Raw genomic sequence first — 22,181 nt, 5'->3', positions numbered from 1 at the left:
GTGAAAATGAATTTATACAATGATGTATACAAAAGAAATTTTAGGTTTAATCAAAGTATGTATTTACACTCACTCAAAGTGTGTATTTTCTCTGTAGATGTGTGTCATTTTACCTTTCGTTAAATTGATGTAAACATTTTTTTTAAAACATTGATAATGGCAACTGTGTTTGATTTGTTTATATATTTTTGTTGTTTTCATTAAATGTTTATCATTCCTTGTCACTTCCTTTGTATTTGTTTATATATTTCTGTTGTTTAATTTTTTAATTAAAGTTTTATCATTTCTTTTTACTTCTTTTATATTTTTATATACGTGTGGTGTTCAGTGACTTATTTGTTTATATATTTTTGTGATTTAATTATATTTGTATCATTACTTTTCTTTTCCTTATATTTGTTTATATATTTCTGTTGTTTATATTTTATCATTCCTTCTAACTTCTTTTATATTTTTATACACATGCGTATTATGACATAATACTTACAATATTTTATTTGTGTTTGTTATGTTGAATATGTACATATTTTAAATTATTTATTAATCCATTTATGTTTAGTAGTCTAATTGACCATGTTAATTATTTCAATTAATTATTATTTTTATCCAAGGTCTTGATTGAGAAGAAAAAGCTCAAAATGATGAGTTTAAATCATGATAGCACAAGCGGTAAGAGCAGCAGCATATTGTGCGAAGGTCGTGGGTTTGAATCCCGCTTGTGACACTAACTTTTTCATCTTAACAATACCTTACATCAAAAGAGTAATTAATTGAAAAGTTATATGTATTTATGATTCAATTATTAATTATTACTTATATATAGTTGGGTATATTTACCCGTATAAATAATAATATTACTTCGTAAACGATTTCTTAATATAGGTTTATTATAACTTAATAACATGTATAATTATGTTTTTGTTAATTACTATCTTAATAATTGATATTTTCTTAAAATAAACTTACTTTTTTCAGTTAAAATGGCAGAAATCTGTTGGGCTTTTCAAAGTCAAGGCAGCTGCCAGCTAGACTCACCCTTTAGAAATTGGACTTGAGCCAGGCGCAATTTTGTTTAGCCGCTTAAAGAAAAAACTTCGTATTAATTATTGATTAAAATAAAAATTATTATTTAAATTATTTTTGTCGTTTTGGTCATTTGAAGAGTATCATTTATTAAGTTTATTTGTATTATACAAAAACAAGTTGCTTATCTAAATGCGCGCCTTATTTTTATGGAGGTTATAGGATTGTTTTCCTGTTATCGTTGTCATGCAGAATCTACTTCTTGACAACACTTCTGCTGATTTTAAATTTTCAATCTGCTACATGGCATAAAGATCGAGTTTGTTTTGTTTGTTGACAAATTTAGTAAAAACGCGAATGTATTGGGACGGGAGGCTCGAATCGTGCGGTTGTGAAACGGCCGAAGATGTCTCAGGATATAGGCCTATTGCTCGACGATGACGACGACCTGTTGGCGAAGGCCTGCGAGGATAGTCTGAGGTATCACGATTTCAAACACGATCATTATAAAATAAATTATTTTTGACCTTCTCATCCTTCGATTTAACCGGAATTTCTTTTATTTCGTCAATTAAATACAGTACAAGTTTACTATAAATTGTTTATCGACTTGCAGCATGTTAACTTTGGGCGATAAGATTTTATTTAGATATCTAATGAAGGCCCTGATGATGGTGGAATAAACCACCGAAGCTCGGCACAGCCCAAAATTGTTAAATCAATTGTACAAATATTTTTCTAATGTGGAATTAATATAGGCCCTGTTGATGACCTTAAAATACATCAAAAGCTCTGCAATACGAACTGAATTTGCTTTCTTATTCAAGACCATTCCTTCATTGTTTTTGTGTAAAGTTTGGGCGATAAGATCCTATTAGAGGTCTAATGAAGGTCCTGATGATGGTGGAATAAACCACTGACAGCTCGGCACAGCCCAAAATTGTTAAATCAATTGTACAAATACTTTCGTAATGCGAATTTAATGTAGGCCCTGATGTGTTTAAGGTCACACCTGTAGACATATTTAAGATTGTTTTGTATTGATAATGACCTTAAAATAGGTCAAAAGCTTGGCATTAAGAATTGAATTTGCTTTTTTATTCAAGATCATACCTTGATCCAGAGTGATCGTAAATTATGTTAGTTTCATTTCTTTTATTTTAATAACATTCTTAATAATATATTTTTTTAACAATGATGTCTTTTTAACTTTCATATTATTTTATAGTTTCAACAATTTTTTAAATTGCACTATGCTTAATAATCAATAAAATAATTATTCAGAAATCGTGAGATGCGGTCTGGTGTGATGTAGGTTTCAGAAAAACATTTTCTTTATTGTGCCAATGTTTCAATCTTTATTGAGATCATCTTCAGGGCCTGGGATTGACAAACAATTGCCAACAACCGTAATTGCATGTACTTAATACATAAGTAAAAACAGTAAACTTCCATCTGTCTCTCCTGTAATTTTTTTTTTTNTTTTTTTTTTTTGAGGTGTGTTACTTTTCTTGTAGGTGTGCAAGGCAAATCAAGGCAGTTTAACCCATTGTGGTTGCATTCCTTAATCGACTCCTTAAAAGCCAGACCTATTTTAGAGCGAGCATATATTAGCTCATTATAAAAGTTTTTTTTTTTTTTTTTTTTCAGTCACTACAATAGTAAAAGTTTAGAAGAAAATGAATTTGCAACAGTTGATGACATTATTTTAATAGATGACGATTCTAATAGCTCAAATGGAAAAATTGCTGAAAGAAAAAGTGTACTTTGTTCACAGTAGGTATTTTTATATGAATATAAAAAGATGTTAATGTTAATTAATCAATTCTTGTACCAGGGTTGGAGGAAAAGCTGGAGAAGTACTTTACAACGGTGATGAAGCAAAAGGTTTTCATCTTGCCGCTGGGTCCAGCTACATTTACCCGACAAACTACCCAGTGCGGCAGTATCAGTCGAATATTGTCCATACTGCTCTTTTTAAAAATACCATGGTGACTTTGCCGACTGGTATGATTTAAAAAAAAAAATAAAGCAGATTAGAAAAATTAGCAGATAAGAAATTAATGTGTTTGTTTAGGCTTAGGAAAGACTTTTATAGCAGCGGTAGTGATGTATAATTTCTACAGATGGTACCCCTGTGGCAAAGTGGTTTTCATGGCGCCAACAAGGCCATTGGTGGCACAGCAGATCAAAGCTTGTCATCATATCATGAACATCCCACTATCTGACACTACAGAGATGACAGGTAGGTGATTTTAAATTAAATATTAACTTTTTATATTGTAGCAATAAATTGTTAAAATTAATTCATATCTATTGAATTATATTTTTTTAAATCAAATAAAATTTTCTAAAATTAACTGTTAATTTTTTACCTTTTTGCTTTCCTTATACTACCCACTGAAGATGGCAAAATATTGGCCCAAATAACAGATAGGCAGATTAGGATCATCAAAAATAACTAAAACTACAAGCATAATTTATTTTTATTTGACTGGTTTTTGCAGGTGTTCAAAATATTGATGTGCGAAAATCACTCTGGAAAGAGAGACGAGTCTTTTTCCTGACACCACAGGTGCTCGTGAATGATCTCCGAAGTTCGGCTTGTCCAGCCGAGTTGATAAAATGCGTCGTCGTGGACGAAGCGCATAGAGCCGTCAAAGATTATGCATACTGTCAGGTATTGGTTGTTATATTAAATTTAAATGATACAGAGATTTATTTGAAAATTTAATCAAACATATTTTTTTCTTTTTAAGGTGATTAAATTGCTACAAATGGCAAAAGGGAGCGAATATAGAGTTTTAGCTCTTTCTGCAACACCTGGAAATGGAATAAATGCAGTTCAACAGGTTTGTTTGTCAAACAAACTATAATATTATTCACTTTTTAAAAAGTTGTTTCAAAGGTTGAAAAACCAAAAACTTCAATTCTGTGGATATTAAAATGAAATTCAAATATCTATAACTGATGGTGTAATGTTATTTCCCTCCATTTTAAGAGCTCTAGGTAGACGCTCACGGCATCACTAGGGCTGATATATCCAATGTATGTCAGACTTCTTAGTAATAAATGGACAACTCATGACAGCGAATCACTCTCGTATTCCCCTTCTGTTCACAATTGATCTCTCAATGAAACTTGTGCAAAATTGCGACAATCAATTTTCTGGAAAACCATTCGGCAACAATATCTCTGACTCCTTTGGAATGCCAAGTGCCCTCAGTTTTAGTTTTACATTGTTTAACTCACATTAATTTTCTGGATATATTTTTGTTTTTTTTGTCCTTGTTAATATCAATTTATTTTTGTATGTTATTGCGTTACTGTAGATCCTTCCCGGAGGGAGTGGATCTTTTCTTTGTTTAGTTAAATGAGATAATAATAAAGAAAAGAATAGTAAAAAAGAAACAATTCTTATATTGAGCTATTAACAAAATTTGCAATTAAGGTCGTCAGTTTGGAATTTTAAATTATAAAAACAGAAACAATTCTTACATTGACTAAATATTACTACTACTATTATTTTTTTTACATTAAAAAACGGAAACAATTCTTATGTTGAAATATTAACAAAACTTGAAATTAAGGGCTCGGTTTGGAATTAACAATTTGACAATTTTGTAAAGGAAACTGGCTGAATATTATTTTTTTTTTAAATATTAAAATACATAAACAATCCTTACGTGACTTATTATTATTATTATTATTAATAAAATTAAATAAACAAACTGCAAGACAGACTTTGTGTTGATTAAACAAACGAAAAATTTGACTCTTTATTGTAAACTAAATGATAAAAAAATCCTTTTTCACGAAAAACAAATTAAAATTAAAAAACTTGCGTGACGATTGTCGCTAGATGAAAATGGGTTGATCTTTACTGCTTTTTCACCAAAAGAATCAAACTTGTCTCCTCTAGTCCAGCGCAAACTCAACAGGCCTGTGGAAGGGCTTTGGGCGGTCCTTATACATTTCACTGTGTTAATGTATTTTTTTTAAATTTTTTTTTTTTTCAGTTGTACTTGTGTGTATATATTATTATTTTATCGCCCTTCTAATATCTCTTATGTAGTACGAGTAACAGGGAGGAAGCCAGCAAAGAAAGTGCATGGATGCTAAAAAAAATCGTTTTGTGCTCTTTGTTCAATTTAAGTTATAGAAATTAATTATTATTTTTAAGATGTAAAGGTCTTGGTATTATGTAAGGTCTTGGTTGAGATGAAAAAGTTAGTGTTACAAGCGGGATTCGAACCCACAACCTTCAGCTCAACACAGCGCTTACCTAACCTCTAATGACCAAAATGCAAATTGAGATGGGGAGTTGGTGTCTGAGTGGATCGAAGTCATGATAGCTCAAGTGCAGCGGTGTATTGAGCTGAAGGTTGTGGGTTTGAATCCCTCCCATGACACTAGCTTTTTATCTCAACCAATATCATACATAAAAAGAATAATTAATGTGGTCGGTTAGACCACTAAACATAAATGGATTAAGTTGTAGAACTGTAATCATGAAGAAGGCAATAAATAGGTCAAAAGCTTGACTACAAGTTTTGAGTTTTTTTTTGTGTGATGATTAGTGACCGTTAATCAATATTTATTTAGAAATCGTGAGATGCCGTCTGGTGTGATGTAGGTTTCAGAAAAACATTTTATTTATCCTGCCAACGTTTCGATCTTTATTGAGATCATCTTCAGGGCTCAATAAAGATCGAAACGTTGGCACGATAAAGAAAATGTTTTTCTGAAACCTACAACACACCAGACCGTATCTCACGATTTCTAAATAAATGTTGAGTTTTTCTTCACTTTATGTATATACATACTTGTACAGAGTTGAGTTAAATAAATCAATAATCACTATTTATTTTGTTTTTGGTTATTATGGGTAATGTTTAGTGACTGTTCATTAAAGATTATTTAAAGATCGTGAGATGCAGTGTGATGTGATGTAGGTTAGAAAACAATATGTGAGAAATACTGTCAAATTTTGAATGGAATTGGTGCACCTCAAAAGTAGTAAGAGCGAAAAATAAATCAGGCAGAGAAATGGGGTCATGCAGCAGCTGAGAATATAGGCAAGGGAATGTATTTTACCATAATTGGTTCTGAAAAGGATAAATTTGTAGTATTTTATTAACTGATCCCTAAAGGATTTACGATTGTTTTGATGTTGTTTATGTCAGATTGAATTAGGATCATTGTTTTCAATTTATGTAATTTAAGTGCCATGGTTGTTCATTGACAGGTAATCGAAAATTTGCAAATTGCCGCATTGGAAATCAGAGGGGAAGACTCTTTGGACGTCGCTCCTTACACTCATTCCCGTGCAATCGACACCATCGTCGTTTCACCATCTTCTGAAATGAAAGTAGTGCGTGATGATTTTTTAAAGGTATTTATTTCTGAAAATTTATCTCGAGATAACGAAATTAACCTTGTAAAATTTAGGTCTATGAAAAATATGCTAGACGGTTAAAAGAATTCAAAGTATTAACAAACAACATTTCTACAGTTACAAAATTTCAGGTATTGAGAAATTATATGTTACAAAATGTAAAGAAATTATTCAATTTAATAATTGTTTAGGTACTTAAAGCTATGGAAAAATTCCGTGCAAATCCTCACAGAGGTATGTCTTCAGCAGTCGTTGGTAGTCTCATATGCGATTTTACAATCTGCATGTCACTAGCGCATTCATTGGAACTTCTTGAGATTTACGGCTTAAGAGCTTTTTATTCATATTTGTCAGGTATTTGTCTGAAAGAGCTTTATTAAAGTTTTTTTACTTGTCATTTGCTCTGGTTTAGACGACACCAGGGAGAAATGCAAAGCGGCTTCGAGTAGGTTGAAAAACGACGAGGATCTGGCAAAGTTGTTGAAAAAACTGAAGACTGTTCTCTATAATACTTCAGTGAGTATTAAAAAAACATGTTTTCCCCTAACATATAATTATTATTCCTCTCAAATCCAAAGACCCAGAACTTACCTTACATCTGGAGTCACCCGAAATTGCAACATTTGGTAACTTCTTTGAGCACACATTTCAAAAAAGCTGACGAATCAAAGAAACAGACCAAGGCCATTGTATTTTGCCAGGTAAAAATTAAACGCATGGAAATTTATTATTACCAAGAAATAAGCATATTATTTTTTATTTATTTTTTTATAGTACAGGACGATAGTTTCCGAAATTGTGGAATTACTTGAAAAAAGCAAACCTCTAATAAAATCGGCAATATTTATCGGCCAGTCGGGAGGAAAGGAGAAAGGTATGCCACAGACAAAACAACTACAGGTATTTAAAATTTTATTTTATTTTCAAACAGCATACATACTCTGAATTTGAAATGTTTGAACAGGTTAAAATGTAAATTGTTGTGAAATTTAAGTGTGTATGTCTGTGAATTTTTCACTAAAATAGCTGGTCTTAGCACGTTGACTGCAGATGACGCTAGGTCTACATCCTTATTTACTTTTAAACTCTCCCTCCACTTCATCCACTACATAATTCCGTTTGAAATTGGTGGACCTGGTGATGGCCCCAGAAAGGGCAAAAGTGTCACTTGCTACTATCATTTCAATTTTTTTTTTTCAACTGCAATATTTTTATTTATTCTACAAAAACCACGTAATTTGCCTTTTGTGTATGTGTTTGGTCATTTTAATTATTTCCTCATTTTATATGATTACATAAAATAAAAGAAAATTATTGTAGAAAGTTGAAATGATTTTTATTCAACTACACCCCCAAATTGAACAAATGTTCTGCGGGTTGCTTTCTTCATTGACTTAGCATTGTGGTGGACGTTGCCTGTTGAGTCATATAATTTATATCACTGAGATAAATGCAATAAAAAAAAATTGTTTATATTTTTATGTACCATAGAGCTATTTTATGTGATAAATTGGGTTCTGCCACGGGCAACCAAATGGCATAAGCTGCAGTCAACATGTCATTGCTATCGCCTAACTCTCACACACAAAGTTACTATATTTTTGAGAAGATAACAAACCGGCCAATTTATATTTCACCTTAATTCATTTTTTTAAATCTTAGATAATGAAAGAATTCCGCGATGGTACTATTAACTGCCTGGTGGCTACTTGTGTCGCTGAAGAAGGTCTTGATATTGGTGAGGTTGACCTTATAATCCTAATGGAAGCCCACAAATCACCGGGCCGCCTCGTACAAAGAATTGGCCGAACTGGCAGGAAACGAAAGGGGCACTGCATCATCCTTTTGACAAAAGGCAAGGAAGAACAGGTAAATCTTGGACCGTTGTTTAAAAAAAATAAATAAAATAAAAATACAAATTGTAATTTTGCAGAAATTCCACGAAGCAATGATGACAAGAAAATCATACGTTAATAATATCTGTAATTCGAGCGCTATCAAAGCCAGCCTCTGTCAGTTCTCCCCATCCATGTTTCCACCAAGTAAGTCACATGTACAAATATTGTAAACAAAGGTTTTAATTGTTTTTATTGTAGATGTGAAACCGGTGAAACAGTTGGTGCATATTTCAGTCGATGATGATGGACCGACACCTGAGAAGCCGAAAAAACAAATAGACATTAGAAATTGCATGCCGATACATAAATCACCTTTTCTAACTGAAGAAGAATACGAAGTGGTATGCTTGGTGATCACTTTAAATTAATTATATTATGTTTAGTAGTCATAATTGAGTGTATTATTGTATTAATTTTAATTAAGTGTACTTTTTATCTAAGGTCTTGGTTAGATGAAAAAGTTTAAAGATATAAGTCGTTAAAAAGCTATGTTCCTCTTCTTTCAAATGGTCCGTTTGACGTTAAAATCCTTTTAGCAGTTTTTCAATTATATCCGTTTCAATCTGATGTTCCAATAACAACTTCTCAAAAGTTGTTAAAAAATTTAAATTTATATTTCAAAATAATAAAAATTTATATTTAGGGGTCTCTAGAGGTGCTAAAAGAAATTTCATATTAGTTTCTCGGGGGGAAAAAAATGTTATAACCTACTTTACTTGAAAAATTTTTGCCTTTTAGAAATTTTTTGGTTATTGATAAAATTTGATAGCGTTTACTGTATTTTTATTGCACTATACATAAAAAAATGCTGTAAAATGATATAGTTGATTTGAGTAAGTAGAATGGCAAAATAAAAATGTTAAGATGGAAAATTAAAAAAATAAGTTTTGGCGAAACCAGGCTTATTCACAAGAAGTGGTGATTATGTGTCTGATATTTTGGACAAGAATTAGCAAAAACGTTTGGTCCAAATCTATGAAAACAGGATATATGAGGAGAAAATTAGGAGGGAAAATTAGTTGTGCACAAAACGCTCCAAATTTAAATAAAACCGTTTTTGTTATTTCTTATTGAAGGATTTCGTGCTATTGACAACGTTCTTAAAAAAATATTTCTGACTTAAAAAAATTTAAAATGATCATAACAATTATTTTTTGAAATGTTTAATATATTTTTACTATTTATGTCCTTAGAGGGATGAATTATCCTGAAAGGGACTGATGGTAATGGCCGTGACTGGTATGGAGGGGTTCCGTTACACAGGGTTTTGAAATGTATACCTACCATTTTTATATTTTTTGGGTGGAATGCAAAATTGTCCGTTAAGAGAGGTGGCCACTATAAAGGAGTGCTCTTTAGGAGTGGTTTCACTGCATTTAAATTCCTGCACTTTCTTGTCAGGACTTCATCTGCTCAAATTAGATTTCAGTTTGCCAGCCTTGCTGTTCATTTAAAAAAAAAATTATATTAAAAGTCAGAAACACCTTTCTTTTATTTTTATACATTTATCAATGTTAATTGTTCAATATATTCATGAAACAATCACTGTTTATGAGAATTATTTCATTGTATCTTTTAAGTTTCATTATTATTTTTCTTCTAGTTATCATTCTTGATATAAATAACTTTTTTTGCCTTAGCTAAATTTTGGAAAATTTAATAGCAGTCTCTGTAAGAACAGGTTTTTTTTACCGTAAAATTATTTATTTTTAGGTATTTAGTGAACTGGGGACAAATAATGTCAATATGGACCACATTCCAAGATGTGAAGAAATTTGGCACAGAAGATTTAGTAATTTTTTATTTTATTTTATTTATTTATTTAACCTCTTTATCTGAAGCATGAAAAACAAAAATATATTTACATCCTGCATGATTATTTGCTTAGCATGTTCCCTGTGGGACCTATTTTATTTGATGCGTTTATCTGGTAGATATTTTTTGAGCACTTGACACCATGGTATCGGCATCTGCCTGGTGAAACAACACCAATGATGCCTTTGTGGCTAATCTGTAATGCTACAATATAATCAAAAAACACAATTTCAGTTCATATAAATATTTTCAACCCTTTTAATGTTAGAATTATCCATCCTGACAACATCCAAGATGTCTGAATGGCAATAACCTGTTAACTGTTGTTCCCATCAAGCTTAAATTGTCTCATTTAGATAACAAGATGGGTTCAGATGAACTGTTCAGTAAAAAGTGGAGTCGACTGTATTATTGGAACGATTGGAATCTTGAAGTTCACAAATCATTCAAAGTCAGCAACACATTGAGATCCCAACATTTTTGCGAACTGCTCCAGTCCTCCAGGAATGTTAAAAATTTTGTCAATATCAGTGATGAAGGTAAATTAGAAATTCAATGATGACCTAACTTGTATGACCTAACTTCGATTTTATCCTCCCTAGAATTGGAACAATTGATCGTAAACGAATCATCCAGGAAGGAAGATAATGAAAGTCGAAATCGCATAGTGGGTAAAAAAACGGCCAAACTGCCTGAAGAAAATGAAGAGAAAAAAGCCAAGAAGAAGAAACTCAATTCTAAAAATGATGGCATGGATATTCGCTCATGCATGGCAATCGCTGCTGAAAAGGCAAAAGTTGAAATTATTGATATTAGAAGCCCAGATTCACCTGTGCCGATTGAAATCGATGATGAACAAATAGAAATAGAAAACGGATCTAAAATTTTCAAAATTGATGAAAAATACCTGAAAGAACTTTTGTACAGCGAGGCGTTAACATGTGCTTTTGAAAAGAATGTCGAGATGGGTTACAGGCTAAATAAGTACCTAACTCCAAAACCAGTTTATCCTCTGCAAATTCCTAAATTTGACACCTCACTCAACATTGACTTTCTTTTTAAACCAAACACTTTCAAAAATCTAAATATTATGCCACAGGAAAAGCTGATGATAGAAAGCAACGACAATATAGTTAAAACTATGAGAGTCAATGCTGATTCACTACCCAACAATCTGAAAAATTTAAATTTGACGGCAGACGAAAAGCTCATGATTGAATGTAATGACAAAAGAGAGGAAATTATGACAGATAATGCTGATTCACTACCTGACACTGTTAAAATTTCTTCTGAAGACGAAGAATCAAATGATATTGTAGGCATCGATGATCTTTTCGACAATGCTGACTTCAGCCCTGATGATGCGGTTGTTGAAGAAAACAAAGAAAAATCCAAAATGGTACAATTATTAACTAATTCGCAAAATAAAGAAAATCATGAAGATGTGTTAAATTCTCTCCAAGATGAAAAGGACAAATTAATGAAAAAAGATGAAAGTAAAACTGATCCTGATATCGTCAGTATTGACGATTTGTTTGGAGATGATGATTTATTTGAAGATGATTGTGTGAAATCTAAAGAAGAATCCTTCACCCCTGAGAAATTATTTAATAAAACAGCAAAAAAGGATGTGAATTTATTTAATGACATGAAACAACCATCAAAGAATAGTTTATCAAAAAACAAGTTTCAGATTGAAGTAGAAAGTCTGTTAGAAAATAATGTCTTGAGTGAAAGCCCTGTCAGTTGTAACACTAATTCAAATAATTCACTCATCAATTCTGCATTTATTTCATCTACACCAAAGTACACTCAAAACAAAGGTAAAACGTTTAAAAAGAGCATTAAAAAAATTGAAACACAAGTTAAAAAGGATGAAGAAAAAGATCTCTGGGAGATTAGCGCTTTGTTTGATGAAGATGATGATATGTTTGCAAATGTTGAACTTCCTCCAAGTCGTCACGAGAGCACCATGTTTAGCGTCACCAAATTGACGAGCATGATTATGAAAGACAAAAAGCAAGAATCTCGCCAAGAAATTTCATTTAAAAACAGTCCAGATGAATCTTGTGAAAAAACAATCACGTATAAAAAACATAACGAATCATTAGATTGTCCAAAAAAATCGGTAAATAAAATAAATGAAGGGCCTGTTTGTACTTTGGATTTTCAGGAATTTGACACAGAAACTCAACAAAATTCAGAAAATACTAACTCCAATTTTAAGAAATTCAAAAATAAAATACAAACTGATTCAATCTGTAAAAACATACTCCCTTCTCAAAAAATACACCTTCAATCCGAACAATCAGATGACGATTTTATAAGTCCGGCCAAGTTGAAGCGAAGTTTGCTTCTATCTCCCAGTCCATCACCCTCACCCAACAAAGTCGCACGGAAAAAGAAAACTAAAAAACCCAAACAGGTGAGGCATTACAGTGATTTATTTGAAAGTTAATTTACTGGAAATTGTATATTTTTCCCTTAGGCAAATGAATACATCGAATATGAAGCTGAAGAGAGTGGGATTCTATCGAGTGATGAAAGTTGTGACACATCAAACAGTCAAGACGAGAAAAATAGCTTCATTGATGATGAATCTCTTTCTGATGCTGATATAACTAACACACACTACCTTAAATCTGTGAAGTGCGTAGCAATAAATACTAATAATAAAGAAAAGTATATTTCTATTCTAGAAAAAATTGTTTCTTATAGAGTAAAAACTTTTCTATACAATCACAGTCAAACTTCCCCAAATGTACACTTCTAATAACTAGACTCTCTCATCACTGGACGATGTTATTTTCTTTCCCCTGTATTATTACATTTATTTTATTAAGAAAGGTACTTTTTAAGGAACTTATAATAAAAAGTTTCTTGTAAGCAGACAGCAGGGGAGAAAAAAGAAGTGTTACTTGCATGCAGCAAAATTTTGTGAATTTTCTCTCTTCTATCTCCACAGGATGTTTAAAAATCACTCAATAGTTGTTTAATATTTTTTCATTTGTAGAAGTCCGATGCATGGGAAATTCAAGATTCCTTCTCATTGTAATAATCAGGCTGATGTATACTCCCAGCAAGTGGAACAAGACGTTGATTACCAAAATGTAAATTATTTAAAAAATGTACAAGCTTCTGAGAGAATCAAATTAATTCAAATAATTTCTAGGATTCCTTTTGTGTCGATTCAGAAGAAGAGATCACCATCGGCGAGCCGTCCATGTTGGAAATCGCCGAGAAAAAACTGGCCAAGAAAAAAGGTAATAAACTAAAAAGGAAGGATCCAGAACCTGGTAGTTCGACGAGCGAGACCAGCTTTGATGACCAATATGTTACACCCAATTTTACAATTATTAAGAAACGCAAACCAATAATAGAGTCTGATTCAGAGAGCGATGTTACGCCTAAAGCAAAGAAAAAATTGAAGTACTCAGAGTCTCCAAAGAAAAAATCTCCAAGGAATGAGGAAGTTAAAGATATACCCGATGATGAATGTTCCGATGAAGACTTGAAAAAAGCTCTCAGATTGAGCCAAATCGAGACAAAGTTCGATTTTGATTCGCAGTTGGAAAAGGACATTCAGAAAGCGATTCTTCTCAGCCAAATGGAAACGGTTAAGCCTACTTTTCAACGTCTTCTGTCTGCCCCTCAGCTTCAACATTCACAGACGACAAAAGTAAAAAATGTCAAATTGAAAAAATCAAACAGCCTAAAGAATTTTAAGAAACAAAGGACAATCAGTGATGCCTTTCGCAAAGTTTAATGAACTGTTTCGTCAAAATAACAATTGTTAAAATTATATTGTCTGTAATTTAATTTGTTATCTAGTCATGTAAATATGTATAAAAGATACTTGTTATTTAATGAATAATTATGATTATATTTTGTTATCACAATCTTCACCAAATAGCTATTTAAAAAAATTAATTGGGGCGTCATTCGCCACAATGGATTAGGCGTTGACACGACGCTCATCACTGTATGGTAAAGGTCCCAGGTTTGAATGCAGGCTACTGAATTCAAACCCGATATACTTACAAATGGGCTTCTTTTTCTTTCTTTTTTTTTTTTTTTTCAAAACAACCTTCATCCCGAGGGTTCATATAACCTCATAGTTAAAATACCCTAGTTTAAAAATAAATAATAATAATCCACAATATTTTCTTTGGTGTTTAATCAGCCTTCTCAGTTTAAATATGCTTTCCTAAAGGTAGATTGGGATTCATGGCCTCATCCCCAATCTACCTTTAGGAAAGTATAATAATCCACAATCATATTAATAACAAGTGATTTTGCAAACTTTTTGTGTAATTATGTAATTAAATTGTAATTCCTTTTTAATCCTGTTGGTGATAGCTAAGGAAGATAAATGTCTAGCAAATGTGTGCTGAAAAGAAATTAAAATGAAGAAATTGCTAATAGCTGCAAAATACCATGGCTTTCAAAATTGTGAATAGATGTTCATATTTTTGTTGACCCTTTAAATTAATAATTAAAATTTCAAAGTTCTGATGAATAGTATGTATTCCTCGAAAGTTTGTAGTGTAATGACTTGATGATTTTAGACTCTGTTTCTTCAACTGTGACTTAAAAAATCTATGGAAATGATCCTTTATTTCCATACCTTCGCTAATTACCCTAGTGTTCATATTGTCTTTCCAAAGAGGCTGTACTGCTTCGTTACGCACAGCATCATCGTCTCAAGGCCCCCCTCAACATCTGAAGTACGGAGTAGGATAAAGAAAAGAGACAGTTGGTTACCATTATAAAAACATCATCACTTGGGAGGAGAATCAGTAAAAAAATTGAAGGTTTAAAAAAAAAGGAAAGTTAAGAAAAGAAATGCAAACCTAAAGCAGAAAGGACTGACCAATGTGGTTTGTCAGCCCTAAAACTTTTAAAAAAAATTAATTAAAATATACAGAAGTATCATTTAAATACAATAGAAAGTAATAAATTAATCCATATAAATTTAGTAGTCATATTTGACCTTATTTATTGTTTTAATTAATTACCCTTTTTATCTAGTCTTGGTCAAGATGAAAAAGTTAGTGTCACGAGTGGTATTCAAACCCATCCCTCTCTCAAGACTAACTTTTTCATCTCAGTGAAGACCTTAGATAAAAGGTATAATTAATTAAAATAATAATACAAATTATTTTAAGATTATTCAGAAATCGTGTGATGTGGGTTTCAGAAAAACATTTTATCGTACCAACGTTTCGATCTTTATTGAGATCATCTTCAGGGCTCAGTGTCTGTTTTCTGTGTAATTATTTTAAGCCAGTATTTATCCCATTTTCCAAAATTTTAAGAGCTCTAGGTGGACACAAACATGGGCTGAAGCCGTATCCAATGTGTATCAGGCTTCTTTGTAAAAAATGGGCAACTCATGACACCTCTCGCACCCTTACTTTCCCATCATCATCCAATCGACCTCTATTAAACTTTTGCAAAATTGTGACAATTATTTTTCTGGAAAACCACTCAGCCACAATATCTCGAATCATCACACTTTCATTTTTTCCTTATTTATATGATTTTTTTTTCAATTGTACTCATGTGAATATATTACTTTGTCAGCCTTCTGATATCTCTTGTGTAGTATGAGTATAAGGGAGGAAGCCAGCAAAGAAAATGTACAAAAAAAGTGTATGGACGCTAAAAAAAATCCTTTTGATGCTATTTGTTCAATTTATGTTATATAATTTAGTCCTGAAAAAGACAATAAATAGGCTGAAAGCTTGACTACAATTAAATTTTTCATTGCTTTATGTATGTACATACATGTACAGAGTTGATCTAAATAAATCAATAATTATTAATTTTCTTTTCGGTTATTATTTTTTAATATTTATTAATTATACATATATAATACGTTTTGTGAAAAATACATTTTCAATTAAATACAATTTGGTTTTTTATGAGGGAATTCCAACTACCAGGTTATATGAACCCTAGGAGAGCCGTTGTTTTTGAAATACTATAACTTTTAACAAATAATTTTATTTTCCAGTTTTGAAACAATTCTTTTTTTTTGTAAGTATTTTTGTAAGTATAAGTATTTTTAATTAATGATAAATTGTTTTAAACATATTATCAAATTACCATTTATCATCTTTTCAAGGTTAATTTTGTGACAAGGTGATGCATTGTAACCGGCCGGCAGCACGCCTTCGATAACGGAGAAGGTTACGCACTTGTTACCTTGAAAGGACCAATCAGCAGTCGCCGCTCGTTTGTTAGCCTTTTTGCACTCGGCGTCTTCATTTGAGCAGGCATTTTATTTCCAGCAACGTAAATAATTTTTAGTTAAATTATTTATTATTAAAGAACAAGAAGCGACGATATTTTTCGGTGAGACACTAATTTCTTTGAGGACTTTAATTGTTAAAATAAAATTTGCAGTAAAATACCAATAAATGTGTTTATAAAGCGTTAATTCAATTGTCAGTTTAACTTATTAACAACGTAATGTATATTTAGTAATTTTAGCATATTATGATTTTTAATGGTTCTTTTAATGTCAATGTTGTGTCAGACTAATTTATTAACCTTGGAATGGTCTTCTGGCGCAAATTCTACACCGCGATGCTTTTTGGCGGTTTTCTCCCGCCTGCTTACCCTTTTCTGTCTTAACCCGGCTCTACACGATGCTACGTACTTCTAATGTAGGATGCTTCTGTTTGTAGCATTGTGTAGCGTTACTTCTATCGAGCTTTGAACGTTCCGGTGGTTAATGGTCTTTTACTCTCCAGGCTAAGGAATTCTCGAATATTTTGCTCGAATTAGTGTCCTCCGGTATTACTTTCAAACCTACTAAAACGGATCAAACATTCACTTCACCGTGAAGCAGAAACACTTGTCTCAAACAACTGCAGACATTTTGCACAAACGAATCAAATTCTTGAATCAATGTTTGATGCATTATTTGAAGATAGTGAGATGCGGTCTGGTGTGACGTAGGTTTTAGAAAAACATTTTCTTTATCGAGCCAATGTTTCGATTATTATTGAGATCATAAGCAGGATCTGGGATTTATTTACAGTGTTTAAATTTTACAAATACATGTAGGATGTGAAAAAGAAAAAAAAAAATTTATGCAATGCTAGAATTTTATATTCAATCAATTTTGACGCATTGCATAGACCTGGCTTTGTCATAATGAAGCGTTGGGTGAGAATGACTGCCAATTGAAATTAATTTCTGCAGACAGTATCCAAAGAGAAATTACAAGAGAACATTGTGCAAGAAATAAATTTGCAAATTTTTAGACAATTATTTATGCCACGCTCTTTCTATTAAGTCTTCTTCCCAGTATTTCTTAAAACGTCTTTTTATTATTAGGTAAATCGATACAGATTTTGTGATTTTCATTCAGTCTCTGTTGCTGTGTCCTTTACAAGCAATTTAGGTTGTAAATTTCTCTTCCTTGATGTTCAATTTACATGTCTTCAAGCTTTTCAGCCATTTTTTTGCGTCTTACAATCGATAAAATAAAAGCTGATTCAATACATGCAACTACCAAATGCCTGGCATTTTCAAATCGACTCAAAGGGTTGTCTTGGCCATCACTTTGGATTTTTTTCTTGAAAAACGCTTTGGTCAAAACTGCTGTCATTACAGAAGCCTCAGGTGGCTAGTTGAACGACTTTGTAACAACATACATCCACACTTTTTTTTGGCTAAGTTCCCCCATTTTTTTGCTTTTCTTGGCTGGTGTCGTTCTATTTGTGGAATCAACTTTTCATCCCAACTGGAGGTCAGTATGATGTTAGACCCGAGGAAATAAGGAGCACTTTTTTGTGCTTGCTCTTTTGCAAAAAGAGAATTCGAAAGAAAGAAACCCTGTCAAAGAAAAGTGTCAGTTTATATGCTGTGTTGGGTGCATTCTCAAAATTACTCACTTGAGGCTTCACTCCTTTTAATTTTATTGCTATAGTCGCACCTCATGTTCTATATGTCGAGACTAATGAGAATTTTTCAATAACCTGTTACACGTAGAAGCTTGCATTTCAATATTGTGTTTATTTATTTTACTTAATTTATGTATTGTGTTTATTTATGTTATCTCAATTTTGCATATTCACGTGTGTCCACATCGGACAAAACCGAGCTATGGTTTTCGTAGCCTGGAGTCAGACCGTGGACTTATCCATGCCACCGTCGAAGTTAGGCTCTAGAAATCTTCTTGAATATCAGACCCAAAGATTCGTTGCCATGCTCAAGTATAATTTTCATATCAGGTTGCATTCCTACTCGCTCCCTATAGAGAGCCAAGAAGTTGCAGCCTTCGATTATATGGGTTGAGCTACCTTGCTTTACATACCAGGCATATTTGTGGGCTTTGTCCCAAAAGTAAGTGTCCATGTGCCATCTGAGTTGGGTTGGTTTGATCCTTCTGCGGTTTAGATTCTCTGGGGGCCACCTACGAACTGTGCTGTTGATGTGCAAGAGCTTGGATGAATCAGTTCGCTTACAGATATTATCTATTATAAATTCCATTCGTTATACTGTAAATTTTATCTTTATTTTAAATTGATTTCATTAACACAAATTTCAGAATATGAATAATAAAATGTCTAAACATGGCCAAGATATATTCAGAATCATAATGAGCCATAATAAATCCAAATTAAAAACGAAGGGTGTGAGGCTGTTGAACGATGCAATCAAAGCCATGAGGATGGCATCCGACAAATTGGATAAGCTCAGTGTCTTCTTGATAATCTCCCAACGCCAGGCTGATGTCAAAAGGCTGAAAAAGGAAATTGCATCAAATAAAATGATAGAAGATGGCAATCAACATAATCATCCCCCTGAAGAAGGAAGAAGCAACAGTGTTACAACAAGAAATTCAAATGATGATGATGGAGTGATTTTTTATTTAAAATGCTATAGAAACATGTAAGGTTTATTTTATTTACAATTTTTATTTTAAGAAAAATCTCATAGCCAGAAAAACTTTGATTATAGCCAGCATAATAGTTTTTTCTACTTCAAACTTAATTTAAATTTTTATTTGTTTTATTTCTACCATGGAAATGAATTATACACATTACAAATTCATCTTAAGCTATAAAATCCTGGGCAAAATAACAGTACTTCACTTGAAGGTCATGTAACATCTTTGTTTGAGGTGACAAGGATGGTTCTCGGGATGGGAAGAAGTGGAGAAGGCTTGATGAAGGGTCATTGTGGATAATAAGGTTGAAGACTTGGTAAGGAGTTTGGAGAATTCTTCTAATTGGAATGCTTGGATTCGTTGGATGTTAGATGGATTGGTGGTACCTCACAGTTCCGCTCCATATGTCCAAATAGGTTGAAGTAATGTGTATACTGGGTTAGTTGGTTTTATATTGACATTTTTGTCATTTGATTTTGTTCCTATGCCTTCACAGTTGTCCAAATCGTCTATTTAGTTCTTGTTGCTTGATTCTTTGGTGAGGATTCTCTACTGCCTACATAGCCCTAAGAATTTTTCTTGGTCAGTAGTGCTTTAACTAGTTGGCTAATCAGGGAGCAATTCAGTTTCACCTTCTACACTTTGTACCATTCCTCAATGAGCTCAAATGCCCCTGGATATTGGAGGCATCTTGGATATGACTGGAGTGGTTCTTTCCATATAAGTTGTGATGATGGTGTTGGGCTGTAACAACAGGTCAGCAGTTGGTATACAGGTATACAGCATTAACAGTCGTATATAAGAGAGTACCAAGAATGCTCACTTGTGGAGCGCTAGTCAGGATCAGTCTTATTTCGAGAACTCATCGCTGCACCTTACTCTGAAGCAACTGCTAGATAGGATTTGGTAATAAGGAGTGGATAGGAACCGTTTTAGCTCTCTATTCTCTAAAGGAGATGAAATAGTGTCAACAACCCTGAAACATTGCTCAATCACGGAATGACGAGGACGGAAACTAAATTGGTGTCAAGAAATGACATGTAAATCTAGGATGGGTATTAAACATTTTAAAAGGAGTTTTCCACCCCTGAGGGTGTGGATTCTTTTTTCCTTCTCGTTCAGGACACTCCACAAAAAGGGGTGTTCTTCAGTGCAGGAAAATAAATGGATGAGTGATTAAATACATTTAAAAAATAAATAAACAATAATTATTTATATTATATGGCAATATTTCCAAAGGAAAAAGCAGACGAAAAAGAGTCTTGGGAGAAGGATGATCAGGTCATGTGTGTCATAGGTGATATGTGTTTAGGAGGTTTATATCTGAGATTGATTATGGAATATTTCCATAGTAGGTAAAAGTGAGAGGTTTATGAGGATTAAATGGCAAATGATAGTAAAAAAAATTTAAAATTGTGATAATTCATATTTCCCCATGGAGAGAGTTTTCGATCATTTTTGCCCGTCATCTTCCTCAGACCTCTTAAGGAGGTGAGAAGCCTTAACTTATGTATTTTGTGCCAGGCTGCCTGAAGAGGAAATTGTAAAGGTGCTTAGAAGTTTGAACCTCACAAACTTTGAAATAAACTTGACCCATCGGCTTCATAATTGGAGCATGTGTTCAATTCATATAAAAGATCCCGATGTTTATTTTGTGAGTAAATTTTGAATTTTCACCCACACTGCAAATTTTGTTAAATGACGTGATTGTGTTTTTCAGCCAACTGTAAGAAAGGCCTTAAAAGTCGCCATAAAAGGATGCAGTCTCATGGATAGTGTCTGATGTCATTGAAGGAAAAAATTCACTTCGCTGACTTGTTTTTTTATTTTTATTTTTTTTTTAGCTTTTGTGCTAATTATAATTCCAGACGAAACTTTAAATTGTAATAAATAAATATCCCAACATAACACTTCTTATGCTTTTATATTGTATTGCTTAATTTTTAAAATTGTATAAGTCATTATTTTATACCAACAATAAATAGCTGAAAGTTCTTTTCAATTTTTGTTTCTTAAAATAAGCAAAATGATGGTTATTATGGTGATGACTACAAATTATGCCTGAAATTTTAGTCAAACTAAAAACTAATGCCAAAGGCTTCCACATAGTGGCTCGCATTTAAATGACTGGGACAATAATTTAGCAAATCTAAAAAGAGTGAAAGATAAAACAACGGATGTTGACAGACAGTGAACAATTGACAAAATTGATGTCCACTTTTCGCTTGGAAAACACTGAAAATTTTAGATAAACCTAATAGTACGGGAAAATACTTTCTCGGCTGGTAAAACACTTGAAAAATTATATAAAAGATGAGTTTAAATTTTTTGCAGGCTGTCGCTTATAATTTGGTGCAGAACTAAGAAAAGAAGATTTAGGTTTTTAGATAAAAGAACGTATATTAGTAAAACCTAACGGATTATTCAATTTTTTTCTGAGAATTAGTTGAAATTTGTTACGACGGGTAGGGGGACTCCATAAAAGGAGCCAACTTGAGAAATTAAATTATTTATGTTAAATCAAACTTAATTAAAAGAAAACTATCGCATTGAGTGACTCATTCATGGTTGCAGCATATCATATACATTCCTGTCAAAATATAAATCATTTAATTTTATTCCATTTCTAAATTAATGACAATTTTGAAGTCAAAATTATTTTTTTAACTTGAAATAATAATCTCATAAACGATAAATTCCTTTTCCAGCATTAATCTTTCTCAATTCACCAACAAACTCAATTTTTACAAATAAATTCTTGTTTAGTTTGTGAATAATCATAAACTTAAGGTATTAATTAATCTTTTTATGTAAGATCTGGTTGAAGGGGAGTGGGATTTGAACCCACGACCTTCGGCTCAATACGCCGCTGCCCTAACCACTTGAGTTATCGTGACTTTGATCCGTTCGGACACCAACTCCTTATCTCATGGCACTAACTTTTTCATTTCAACCAATACCTTACATAAAAATTAATTAATTGAAAGAAGTTATTTGGTCAATCGGACCACGAAATATAATGGAAATAATATTTTATTTGATAATTATTGTAAATAACAAAATATACCCTTTTAAAAACATAAGAATGTACATCGTCTGCTTGGAATCACAAGTACTGATAAAATATTGATAAAAAATA

General features: G+C 32.3%; 2 protein-coding genes across 2 annotated transcripts; both read left to right on the top strand.

Moving 5' to 3' along the window:
• Window positions 1–1,250: 1,250 nt before the first annotated feature.
• Window positions 1,251–13,957, top strand: LOC106664285 (Fanconi anemia group M protein). Its single transcript, XM_014389869.2, has 21 exons — window positions 1,251–1,503; window positions 2,674–2,799; window positions 2,861–3,030; window positions 3,101–3,268; window positions 3,531–3,703; window positions 3,783–3,875; window positions 6,272–6,418; window positions 6,475–6,552; window positions 6,613–6,775; window positions 6,834–6,937; window positions 7,000–7,122; window positions 7,196–7,321; window positions 8,084–8,290; window positions 8,355–8,463; window positions 8,518–8,660; window positions 10,033–10,111; window positions 10,491–10,673; window positions 10,737–12,559; window positions 12,623–12,783; window positions 13,148–13,244; window positions 13,307–13,957. The coding sequence occupies exons 1-21, from the start codon at window positions 1,430–1,432 to the stop codon at window positions 13,898–13,900; spliced, it is 4,941 nt and encodes a 1,646-aa protein (XP_014245355.1). The 5' UTR covers window positions 1,251–1,429; the 3' UTR covers window positions 13,901–13,957.
• A 2,358-nt stretch (window positions 13,958–16,315) lies between these two features.
• Window positions 16,316–21,039, top strand: LOC106664286. Its single transcript, XM_014389870.2, has 4 exons — window positions 16,316–16,494; window positions 18,701–19,044; window positions 20,567–20,696; window positions 20,763–21,039. The coding sequence occupies exons 2-4, from the start codon at window positions 18,704–18,706 to the stop codon at window positions 20,823–20,825; spliced, it is 534 nt and encodes a 177-aa protein (XP_014245356.1). The 5' UTR covers window positions 16,316–16,494; window positions 18,701–18,703; the 3' UTR covers window positions 20,826–21,039.
• The last annotated feature ends 1,142 nt before the right edge of the window (window positions 21,040–22,181 follow it).

The sequence above is a fragment of the Cimex lectularius genome, unplaced genomic scaffold (assembly GCF_000648675.2).
Source record: "Cimex lectularius strain Harlan isolate CLEC.00 unplaced genomic scaffold, Clec_2.1 scaffold119, whole genome shotgun sequence".
NCBI classification, from domain to species: domain Eukaryota; kingdom Metazoa; phylum Arthropoda; class Insecta; order Hemiptera; family Cimicidae; genus Cimex; species Cimex lectularius.
The sequence above is the reverse complement of the archived record's forward strand: the minus strand, read 5'-3'. Positions and strand labels throughout refer to the sequence as shown.

Bases quoted from the DNA above. Each gene is read 5' to 3' on its own strand.
- LOC106664285 (XM_014389869.2), top strand. From the start codon at position 1,430: ATGTCTCAGGATATAGGCCTATTGCTCGACGATGACGACGACCTGTTG. The intron at 10,112-10,490 runs GTAATTTTTTAT...TGTCTCATTTAG, and splicing joins AATTTGGCACAGAAGATTTA to ATAACAAGATGGGTTCAGAT. The intron at 10,674-10,736 runs GTAAATTAGAAA...TATCCTCCCTAG, and splicing joins TGTCAATATCAGTGATGAAG to AATTGGAACAATTGATCGTA.
- LOC106664286 (XM_014389870.2), top strand. From the start codon at position 18,704: ATGAATAATAAAATGTCTAAACATGGCCAAGATATATTCAGAATCATA. The intron at 19,045-20,566 runs GTAAGGTTTATT...ATTTTGTGCCAG, and splicing joins TTAAAATGCTATAGAAACAT to GCTGCCTGAAGAGGAAATTG. The intron at 20,697-20,762 runs GTGAGTAAATTT...TGTGTTTTTCAG, and splicing joins AAGATCCCGATGTTTATTTT to CCAACTGTAAGAAAGGCCTT.